The sequence below is a fragment of the Microtus ochrogaster genome, chromosome 4 (genome assembly GCF_000317375.1).
Source record: "Microtus ochrogaster isolate Prairie Vole_2 chromosome 4, MicOch1.0, whole genome shotgun sequence".
In the NCBI taxonomy this organism is placed as follows: domain Eukaryota; kingdom Metazoa; phylum Chordata; class Mammalia; order Rodentia; family Cricetidae; genus Microtus; species Microtus ochrogaster.
Genome location: NC_022011.1, coordinates 57,751,079 through 57,763,501, shown reverse-complemented (window position 1 = coordinate 57,763,501; position 12,423 = coordinate 57,751,079). Strand labels below are relative to the sequence as shown.

Below are 12,423 nucleotides of genomic sequence, written 5' to 3'. Positions count from 1 at the left end.
TTTAAAAAAATAAAAAAAAAATAGTTCCTCATTTATATTAGACTAGTTATATTAGTCATCTAATCCATATTAGACTTCTCTCTCTTCCTAAATGAGTAGCCCTGCTGAAATTGAGAGGAGGCCCATGGGAGTCACTGAGCAGTGCACCCTCTCCTAGCCGCCTCATCATCCTGCCCTCTTTCTGTTTAAGCCCCTTCGAAGCCTCCAGAGTAGCAGCTGAATGATGTACTGGCTCCCGCACTCCTGTTGTATAGGATGTTGACACTTTTTTACCCTAAACTCCTTACCATCGATTACGTATCTATAAGTCGCCCTCTGCGCTCTGTGAACTCCATTTTTAAAATTCGCGAGCCACTGACTCAGCAGACGTTTTTGTGTGACCATGAGTTTCTGGCGCTCCAACGTCACCATCAAAGCCCACCTGAGGCGAGCGAGAAAGCGTCCACAGCATTCAAAGGCCTCCCACTTCTTACCATCTCCATACCATTTGTGGACTACTCTAATGGACTCCGCAGCATGTATAGAGATACTTGTATACCTGTGTTCATTGTTACGCCATAGCAAAGGACCCATGCTAGATTCCTATCAAGAGATAAAGATAACGAAAAGGTGGTGCGTCCATGCAAAAGAACTTTACTCGGCTATAAAGAAAATGAGATTTTGAAATTTTTATTAAAATGAGCAATCTGGAAATCATTCTATTATATGAAACTGCTCAGACTCAGAAAGAGAACTAGTATACTTTCTCTATCATATGAGACCATATACGAACATGAATGTGGCTATAGCGGATAACATGTTTGGAGTGTAGACTAGTGTAAGAGAATACATAAACTTTGAAAGGGGAGAGGGAATTGTTGTGCCCGGAAAGACACGAGCCAGAGAGCAGGAAGTCAGGACAGGTAAGTAGAGGAAGGGGAATCAGCAAAACTAAACTCTATATGAAGATTCCAGAGTGAAACATCACGTTATACTTTAATTTTTTTAAAGGAAAATAAGTAATGAAGCTTGTAGTTCTTTTTGACTGAGAATCTTCTGTTGGACAAATGAAAGAGGCACAGACGTGGCTTGAGCCTCACAGCAGAAATGGGTCTGGAGGATGCAGAGAGAGCAACATTGCATCCCTTAAAAGCTTAACACACTCCTGGGGAGTCCCTGACCTAGAGTCAAATGCCACAACGAGATTAGCATAGAAACCGGAACAGTCCTCAGAAAGAGAACTGAAAAGACTGACAGCCTACCACAATGTGTGCACACAGAGCAACTTAAAAACAAACAAGCAAACAAAAAACAAGTCAAAGAAACAAACGATAAAAACCAGCTGAACTTGATTAAAAGGCTCCTTAAGGTAAGGCTATCACAGACTCAAACTCAGAAAGACAAAGTCAGTTACCTAATGTTCTTCCTGGAAGCATCCATCCCAGAATACTCACTAACTTCAGCACAGCTGTGCAAGATCCCGCAGTGCCTCCTGTTTTCCATGAACCACTACGGCTATCCCTCACACACAGCTTTTCAACCGGTTACTCTGGTAAGAAAACCTTCCTGTGTGCTCGTCCAACCTGCCTTCTTTCAAGAATCTCTCAGGCTGTCAGAAAGTTTGGAACTAAGTTGATAAGAAAAAAAAAAAGATTCTTTCCTACAGAGTCTCATACGGAAAAGGCTAGGAGTGGGGCTTCAAATTGACTATTTTGGGAACAAAAAACAAATAAAAACTGTTTTTGGATCAAAGCTGTGTGGGCCAGGGAGGAAGGAAAGGAAGAATAACTGCACATCTGAAACCCTGAAGCTATTTAGGAGCTAGCAGGGCCCCAAGGTTGCCAGGGTCTCCAAGGGCTGAGAGAAAGGGCACATAAGGCAATCAAAGCAAAAGTGGGCGGATCTTTTTGGCCTAGAAAAGGCCTTCGATTCAGTTTTCATTGCCGTTGGCCCTCAAGTGCACTCCTCTGCGAGTCGTTTGTCTAATGAGCAATAGGAGAATTTAACTAGGGCTCTGGCTTTGTCTGCCTGCACAAAGTAAAATATGAAAGTGCAATGCAATAATGGACGATGCTCTGAGAGACAGGCAGCTTCCTGACACAGAAATTTAACATCCCCACCCTCCTCAGCTGCTCCCTCCCTGGTTGGAGGTGTGATGGGGGAATGAATGGGGCAGCAGGGCAGCTGCTTTTAAATACCTAGAGCCTACAAATGCAGAGCCTAGCTGCCTGAGTATTCAAGGGGAAAGACACTTTCAAAAGTGCAGAATCATCCCATTTAACGCTGCTCTCACCATTTAACGCTGCTCTCAAACATGAAGGACCAACGTGAATATCAGCCATTTTTATTAACTGTGACCTCGTTTATTAAATACTAAAACCTGCTAGCCCAAAATGCTTTCAAATGTGGTGATGTGTATTTTGAAACTTCCACATAAAAGCCTGGGCAGGTGAAATTATCACATGCTTAATAAATTATATAAGCGTTCCATCATCCCTGAATTAATTTGAGAGCCCTCATTCTTAACCATGAAAACTGAGGACTCTGCAGTGCTACCTGTGAGTCACAGTAGCTGTCCTCACTTAGGGGTGAGCACTAAAGGGCTCCCACAATGACAGAGCACAAAGAAGGTGGAAAGGCTATGAAACATGAAATTTTATGAGTGCCAAATGGCCTACTCCAGAATTTGTATTTAATGTGACTTCATCTTTCTGAAATGTTTTCTGATCATTGACTCATTTCCATAATGATTTCTTTTTGTTTGTTTTCAAATGATCAGAGAAAACATTTAAAAATATTGTGGGGCTGTTTAAAATACTTAAATGTTTACATTTCAGGAATAAGACAAGAAAATTCAATACTTAACAAATATATCTCATTTCAGTAATTTTATAAGTAATTACTATGGAAAGAAAGAAGATACATAAAAGCAGATTATTTTCCTAAGAACAGGAAAGTAATGAAAATCGATGTCTCTAAGTTGTCTCCCCAAGTGGAAATTGTAGAGGGTTAAAAATGGGTATATGAACTGAGTTAGACAGAAGTAATAAATTCTGGTGTTTTATAAAACGGATGGAATCATAATTCACAATAAACTGTGATAACTAGATGGGAACCTCAATTACCTTGAGTTGACTGTACATATATAAAAATATCACAGTGATACACTCATCAATATGCATAACTGTAGGGTGTTAATGAAAAAGTTTTAAATGTTTAAAGAGATGTGTTTGTAGTATAGTGACATTTGGCAGAGGTAACGTATAGTTGGGAAGGCTAGCTTACAGAAGAGGGCTCAGGAAGGGAGGAAAGAGGAAGGGTTAGTCATTAGAAGACTACAGGAATACATAGAGCTCTAGGGAGAAAACGGTGCTCTTGTAAGAATTCATATATAGCAAGCTTGGGAATAGAAGTCTTTAAACTGTCTACACAAGAGAAAGTGGTAGGAGCTTTAAAATGCTAAGATCAGACAACACACCTCACTCTGTACATCCATGATCACATGTGACCCTAACCTAATGTCACCTTAACAGGCCTGGATTCCATATTTTTATGTTGTTAACTTAGCCATGAAGAAATCATAAAACACTGAAAATTGTAAATTAACTTCTTTGCTGGTCATTAAGCATGGGACACAGAATGCCTACACGGATTCAGATGTAGGAAAGAGGATCAAATGCTTGAGTATGTTGTGTTACTCTCCCTCCGTCACAAATTTGCCATTTGGCCTTAGTCTGACCCTAAATTATTTCCTCAAAACATAGTAATATTGATAATTATGGTCTCTTAGGTTTTCCTTTATCCTAAAATGCCAGGAGCATAACTTGCCCAACTCAGACACCTTTTGTAATTTTCAAAATTCTTCTGTCAGATACAGAATTATACTTTGAAACATAGTACTTACATTTTGGCCCACTTATCTAACTCTTCTTCCAGGTATGTTTTAACCATTTTTGGTTGAAGGCCAAGAGAATTTCCCAATAAATAGATGGCGTTTTCATCCTTATTCACTAAAGATGGATCAACTGAAACAGAAGAAAGTCCAAAAAAAAAAGTGTGCTTATTAAATTAATTAACATTCTTGCACTTGACATTGTAAATCCGCCACAATTAACATAATTAACTGGAGGAAGGATAATAAATAACTTGCAGTTACTCCCACAGAAGCATCGGGTTCTGAACAGTAATTAACCTTTTGTATTTTACGTTAAAACATAACTTAAACCCACAGAGGTGACATGGAGATCTCTCACAGCTATTGTGCTACAGGAAGAAATCTAAATTAGCAACCATTTCCAAGCACAAATAGCCAAAGGCTTTAGGAAGATTTAAGAACATTTTTTTCTACAGGAAATATGATTGTCTGTCTAATTGTGTTAACTTTCCACAATTTAGGCAAAGTACACTTTGAATTAATGGGTGCCATTATACTGCTATTGGAATTATGCATCTTATGATGTGTCTAGATATATACGCATGTATAGTACAAACATCATAAACTAAAGATTGCACAAATACGTCTTTTTCTCCTTCAGCTAGAACAGAACTTTGCTGTACTTTCCATTTTAGGTTTTAGCCTTGATTGCCAGAAATAAACAATTCCTATATTTAAGTCTTGCTTAAGACCATGGAGAAAAGAATACATTAATAATAATGGCTACTGGCTTCAATCCCTAGGACCAGAGAAATACAAAGACCAACATCAAAAAACTTTGTAGAATTCATACTTAAGTTGACAATGGCCTCACATTTGTCTGCAATCTCTGCATGCGGTCTATAGCAAGGCTGAGTCAGAGGATGTGGCCCAACAGGATGGATGAGCACTCATGTCTGTTTTAGGGGTAGCAATAAGGCATAGTCATCTTTAAGACTTAAGACAGCTTCAACTCCAGGACACATCGGTTCTTAGTAAGGAAAACATTGGAGTTCTTTGCCAAATGCTTTTGAGTCTCCTGTCTTCTGGGCATGCGATGACAATATACTTCCTGTGACTGAGTAGGACACACGAGACTCATCCAGGCAAGTCAACTGTGAGCAGGAATGACATGTCATTTCTAAGCTGGATTCTTTTCTCGGCAAAGGGAGGTCATCCAGAGCTACTTTTCCTCTAGCACCACAACTGCTGAGACATGCTATAGATGTATCCTCAAGAGCCTAACAGAGCATCTCTGCAAGGAGCAAGCCTGTTGTCCTGGGTCACGGGGACTGTGGGACCTGCTGGATGGCAGCCATTTAGCTTAGTCATTCCCAGTGGACCAAATAAACCTTTGAGGTATCGCCTGTGATTTGAGGGTGGCTATTCAGAAAGATAAGCTGAGATAGTGTCTACACTAGAGCATCTGAGGAAACACTGTTCACTCAGCGAGTGAACTACTCCATGCTTTTAATTATGATTTATCAAATATATTACATCTTAAAGAATTGCCTCAGGGAGACAGGCACATTATTCTACTGTGAAAAATGTGAATCATATGTAGAAATACATAGAAAATGTCCAAATATGCTATGTTCTGAATGCTTGGATCTCCTCAAAACTCATCAGTTGAAGTACTACTTCCCAGACTGATGGTATTAGGAAATGAAGACTTTGGAGGCATTGTGCATCAGAAGAGGACATTATGCATCAGAAGGGCTTTGCCTTAAAAAAAGTCCAGTCCTTTCTATCACGGGAACATCCAATGAGGAGTCATCTGTGTAGGACAGGGGCCTTCCACACACCAGATCTGACAACACTTTGATCTGTGAGAAATAGTTTTTCTTTGTTTGTTTGTTTACTTGCTTGCTTGCTTGAGACATGATTTCTCTGTGTTCTGTTACTCTCTCCATAGACCAGGCTGGTATTGAACTCACAGAGATCTGCCTGCCTCTGCCTCTTGAGTGCAGGAATAGAGGCATGTGCCATCACGACTGGCGATATATAAAAATAAATACAACAAACAAATAAATAAAAAGTGACTGTAAATAATTTTCTCTTCTCAACTACTGAATCTCCTTGCTGCATCTTTTGAACCTGACACAACAAAACAGGTGTCAATGTTACTTATATATCGAAGCTGAAACTTGGCGGTGGGTGAGTGGGAGCAGTTTGGAACTCTGGATTAGGATGGATATTGCTGGATGCTTTTAATCAAAGTACAATGAGAATTAGCACCACACAGCAGAAAGAATAGAAACGTTAGACAAGCTTAGCATTTTCCCAGAGAAGAGCATACAAAAGAAGGAGCCCCACGGAATGCTAAAGAGGTTGGCATCATTAACAAGAAGGCAATTAAATTGGACTGGAATAACAGAGAAGATACGCTGAAGATACTTGAGGACTAAGCAAAGCACACCGTGGTCAGAGTGAGCTTATTTGAAAGACTCCCTTGAGAGAACACTGCTCACACTGGATAGCCTAGAGAAATGTTTTCGCAGGATTAGCTGCCCAAGTATTCTGAAATAACTGAGCCATGGTTTAAATGGGGTGCGTGTGGGTGTCCAAAGGAGGGTGACTGCTTGAGTTGGAGGCTGACTTTGTTACCATCTAGGAGGTGTTGGTTTTGCAAGCACATAAAAAGCAAGAATTATAGGGTAATGTGAGCTTCCATCCAGACTTTAAAAGAAAACCTAGGAGGCCAGGTACTATAGAAGAGAGCCAAGATCTTGGTGAGAAATATTTGGCAAGGCAATGTTGGAAGCTAAAGACCACAATGGAGACCCCAGGAAGTTAGCGATTCCAGAAAAGTTGAATTTTTGCCAAGCAAAGCTGCTTTGGATCTAGCTGAGACAGAAGCCAAGCAGAGCGCAGCTTGCAGGTAGCAATGTCCATGGGAACAAGGCCACTCACACTCCTGGAATTTTGAATTAACACTACCAATCCTGAATACTGGATGCACAGTTACTAACCTCTTTTGGCAGGAGCGAAGTGGGGAGTCTAACTATGTAGCCTAGGTTGGTCTCAAAACCCCAATTACCCTGCTTCCACGTCCAAAGTGCAGTCATGGGTATGCAGTCATGTCTTCTGATAGCTATGTTCATTAAGCCTTCCCCTCTTGAGTTTTGGTCTTAACCTTGGTCCATCCCTCCTGTCTATAAACCCCGCGAACTTTTTTCTCTTTCAGAATAGAAATATGCACTGACGGTTGCTGTACCTTGGAGGAATACAGCCCCCCTGCCCCCCACCGTAGCTCCTTTTATCATTTTATTGGAGTTCACTGTTGAGAATTTGCCTTTAGTTTCAGGAGAATTTGGATTTGAGCTTCAGAAAGCTGCTGCAGCTGTGGAGGAATTGAAGAGTCCTGGAGACATACTAGACTCATTTTGCCTTATGAGATGGACATGTGCCTTGGGGGTCAGGGGTAGGATTTTAAGGTGTGTTTAGGAAATGTTTTAGCCTTTGAGCCCTGCTGGTGGTGTTATTTCGGGACATGGTGGAAACTTTAGAAGTGGAAAGCAAGCTTAGGGAAGTAGTAATTGGGTCATTTTTTGGAGGCTATGCCTTGTTCCAGTTTCTCCCTGTCTCTTCGTCTGTTTCCAGGGCACCATTAGGTCAGTATCCTTCTTTCTCCAAGCCCGTTTACCATGATGTCCTCCCTCAGCATAGTCCAGGCAAGGTCAGGAGGTTAATCGTGCATTGGAACCTTTTAAAATCTGAGCAGAGAGTGAATCTTCTTGAAGTCACTTTTTCCAGATATTTTGTCACTGTGAGAAAAATTTTAAGTTATATAACTGCAGATATTAAGAAGGTGTCTCCCTGAGGGGTTGGGAACAGAGAAAGACACGGATATAGTAGGATATGAGAGAGGGGAAACTGCAGCAGGGATGCAAAGTAAATAAATAAATTTATTTATTTATTTTTTAAAAAAAGAATGTCCCTCCCCTAAGTATGTTCGGGGACTGGGGAGGAGATAGGTTGGGAGAAAGGTCTCGTGTCACTAAGGCCTATGACCAATGGCGTAGGGTCTGGGAGAGGAGTGCAGGGGAGAGAAGAGTTATTTACAGATCAGAGTTGAGAGGGTCTTCAAAGCTTACAGGGCGCAGGGGGAGGGGATTCCAAAATGAAGGTGACAAAACTTGCTATCAAATCTTATGCTAGAAAATTCGATCCTGCTTTAGGAATGAAATTATATCCATTCTAATAGTCTGACCAAGAGTAGAATATTAATGGCTTAGAACTGTATAAAATAAAATAATACTTTTCTTCAAATTGAACTGAACTAACTTTCTTCCTTCCTTGTAGTATCCTGGGAATTGAATCCAAGGCCTTGTACATGTTAGCCAAGCACTTTACTACCAAGCAATAGTTATAACATGATCTTCCATCCCTTAACTCTAATTTATTTTATAGTCAGATCATACAGAAAAATCAAAAGTGAATTTCATTTTATTCTTATCACATTACTGCCCTTTAAGCAAATTTCATCAGTGAATCATTTATTCATGCAGGTTCAACCCTCATAGTATTACAGTTCTCTCTCTCTCTCTCTCTCTCTCTCTCTCTCTCTCTCTCTCTCTCTCTCTCTCCCTCTCTCTCTCTCTCTCTCTCTCTCCCTTCCTTTTCTTAATATTTCCAGAAGGATTTATTTACTTGGGGTCATAAGATCAGAAATTTGAGGAGCATGGAGACATGAGTTGAGGAAGAAACTTATCTACGTTCATACATAACTTATTGTACAAAACTTCTCAGGATCTTACCATGAGAAACAGCATCTGTGATAGTTGTGAAGACATGGCATCAAATAGTATCAATAAAATGACTGTGTGGGTGTGCATAAGGTTTTCAGATAGAAGCTGTACTGAATTCAGCATGTCTATTTGCTGTGGGATAATCCTGTATGCTGTGATATGTATTCCTCTCATTGGTTGATAAAAAAGCTGATTTGGCCTATAGCAAGGCAGCATAAGGCTAGGTAAGAAAGTGAAACTGCAAATACAGAAAGAAAGGAGGAGTCGGAGAGGCAGAGACCAGTCAATCTCAGGGGAAGCAAGATGCAGGAGGACAGGTAAATCCACAAGCCATGTTGCAAAATACAGATTAATAGAAATGGGTTAATTTAAGTTATAAGAGCTAGTTAGTAATATGCCTGAGCTATAGGCAAAGCACTATGTAACTAATATGAGCTTTTGTGTGTTTATTTGTGACTGTGCAGCAGGGACAAAGGAAAAGCTCCACCTCCATTTATATGCATTAATAGTAATATTCATGATCATGTGGACCAAAGATAGCTTCTATTTTTCTTCTTGTTCTAATCCTTGCTATTTGTTACAACACAGCTACTCTTCCCATACTAAATGAGAAGAAAGGAAAATAAGTTGAACATAGCATTTCCAAACTGTTTTGGAAACATAGGATATTTATGTGTTCCTTGGGTTTCTAGAGGTTATTCTGTATCTGTGCAAGCCAGATCCTCTTGATTAGAACATTAGTTGCTGGGCCTCAAGTCAGCCATGACTCATTGCTTCTCATTCTCAAGGCTGTCCTTTCAATTATTACTGATGTCATGTCAATCATTACTATCAATTTTCCACTCTTAAATTATAGTTGGAGTCCATATGTAAAACTTTCTAAAATACATTTGCATCTTTCCTACACCCAGTTATATCTTGGAGCAACTCCTGAGAATGTAGGTCTGGGTACACATTTAATTCCAAGTTCTTAGTGCGCGACTCCCAGTTTTTCACAACTTGACATCCTGTGAGCATATTAGATAACTTGTTTGATGCTTCTTATTCATGGACTAAGATGGACTAAGGAGTGAGATTCCTCCCAACACACACACACACACACACACACACACACACACACACACACATTATGCTATTTTGAGGTATATTTTTTTCTTTCTTCCAAAATGAAGTTAGTATTGATGCAGAACAGCTGTTACTGTTCTTTGGGATTTTTTGTTAACTATGACAACTTCTTTTATTTCAATATATGTTTAATTTGATGCTCTGCTCAACCAGTTCTCGTAGAAATGATGGCACTGACCAACCTCTTTTCTTGGAATTAAGAGTGTCCATTTATGTCACTGAGTTTGATCATCTCTATTGCTTTTTTTTTTAGTTTTCATTTTTTTTTTTGGTTTTGTTTTTCCCCACACATGAATGAACTACTATAAACTACTTTTAAAGTAAACTATGACTAATATATACCATCTTAGCAGATACCCCAAAGTTGGCTAACTCTTAAGACCTGAAGTGATTGATTCTTTGGGCATTTTTGTGATTATCTTTTAAATTTTTCTTTCTACTTCATCAGAAGAAATTTTTCTTTGAATTGGCCTCACTCTCACTGGAAGTATTTAGTTCTACTTTGAATGACTTATTGATCTGAAGCTTTGATGATCTGTATTCAGGTTTTGACCATTTGCTGCTCTTGTTTTGCGAACCTCAAATAGACAGAACAGTAAAGGGAGGCACTGCTTTTTGTGAACCAGGCCCTGTTGATCACACCATCTTGACTGCAGTGCTTTTTCTTCTTCAATCAGTGTGGAAGAACCTATAGAGAACACCTAAAACAAGAACTGTGGCCCTGATCTCCTGAAGGTCTGCTTAAAAGAATAAAAGAGGTGTTGCTGAGTTTCTCCCTAGCTCCCTCTGAAATCCTGATATGTTCTTAATTTCTTTATAAGTATCTACAACATGTTGCAACTGGAACACTTTGTACTAGTGTTATAAGTCCTCTGAATTTATTTCCAATTTAACAATTTCAAAATGTAGGAACAGGACAGTACTTTTCTAAGAATGTCTCGTGAATGAGGAGGCTTACCACAGAAAAGTTTATTGTCTCTTGGCAACTGAGGCTAGAAGCCCAACATCAGATGTCATCTGCATTAATTCCTTCATAGCCTGGGAGGAAGAACCTCTTCTAAATCTCTACTCTTGTCTGGTATAAGGCTCTCTTAATGTGCAGCCCTCAGTTTATCTCCTGAATATCTGTCTCCGGATTTCTCTTTTCGTAAAAATTCAAAATCATGGCAGATTAGGGACAGCTTAACTTGATTCAGCTTTAAAATAACATTTATTCCACATGCATTTTCATTTGTTTTACATGGATGTGGAGGTCAGAGGACAATGTTTAGGAAGCCATTTCTCCTTCTTCCATGTAATATCTAGGTACTGACCTCAGATCATCCAGCTTGATACCAGTGGCTCCAGCTTCTGAGCCATCCCACTGATGCTCAGCATGGATTTTGAAAGGCTACACTTCAACCCAGAGCACTCTCTACAGATACACTTAAGAATTTCAGCTTTCTGTATAGAATTTTATTAAGTTAGACTTAAGAAAAAAAGTTTGGATTCATTCTGGAAGTCTCCTTATTTGGCCATGATGACAGTTGGGTTATTTGGAGCGTGAGGTTATGGAAATCCACTATTACAAATCTGAGCAACAAGTTAATTAATAAAAAATGCCCATCACTTTGGTCCTTATTTACTCCATGATATGATAATTATAGCGGATATCATTTATTGGAAAACAAAATGACAGCAACTTATGAAAGATATTATTTGACTTTATTTGTAAACCTAGTGTCAAGGGCTATTTCACTGTATAACATGGAATTCATGTTCCAATGACCAAGCCCTAGACTTGGCTGTCAGAAAAGGAATTGAGAATTTAACACCAGGCTGAGGCTATGATGTGATGAGGATCTAGCTAAAACACAAACAAAACAAATGGAAATAAAAACAACTGAAGAAGCAAACAACAACCTAATCAATAAAAAGTTGATTTCATAGGTGCGGAAAGACAGAAGGAAATCCAAACAGAAGAATCAGATGACTGATAATTTAAAAATTACTTTCCTTGTAAGTCTGGGGCAAAATGAAGGAAACTAATGACTTTGTTAACACAGGTTCCTCCAGGCTATTTGTAAAGGATTACATATTACAGGGTGCAGAGGATTAAGGTAACTCCTGTTTTTCACAGTGATTGAAGCTGCCCATTTGGCACATTTGACTCTTATTGCCCATTTCTCTTGCTCTTTTAGAAGGCCTGACAAATAGCTTAGTTTCGCCTTGTTGGTGCCAAACTCCATCAAACTTAAGTGTGGATGTCTGTAACTGAATTTCAGTCTTGGTCCAAGGTAAGACCTAGTTTAAAACAATGACCCTTATAATTATTTAACAATTCCAACTTCAGTCAAGTCACAAGAAAAGGCAGACAGAGAAAGAGAAATTACTACATGTTCTTTTATCTCAATGTCGAAAAATGTCAACCTGGGTGTCTGTTCGTGATTGCTAAAGGCTGAGCAAGATGAGAACGCATGTTTGGAGACAGGTCAGGGGGCCAAGTACCAAAGTTAAGCTTGTTGAAATAAGAGCGGCGGGTGCTGCGTCCCCGGGACCCTGCCGCCCACATGGCTAGCTTAGCTTATGACCCGAAATAATTACACGGAAACTGTATTCTTTTAATCACTGCCTGACCCATTAGTTCCAGCCTCTTATTGGCTAGCTCTTACATAT

At 39.5% G+C, this 12,423-nt stretch overlaps 1 protein-coding gene across 1 annotated transcript in view; it reads right to left on the bottom strand.

Moving 5' to 3' along the window:
• Positions 1-12,423, bottom strand: part of Kynu (kynureninase) — a 127,929-nt gene that overhangs the window by 88,465 nt on the left and 27,041 nt on the right. The window contains exon 3 of the mRNA XM_005346379.2: positions 3,884-4,004. Within this exon, the coding sequence (XP_005346436.1) occupies positions 3,884-4,004 (121 nt within the window). The remainder of the gene's footprint in view (positions 1-3,883; positions 4,005-12,423) is intronic.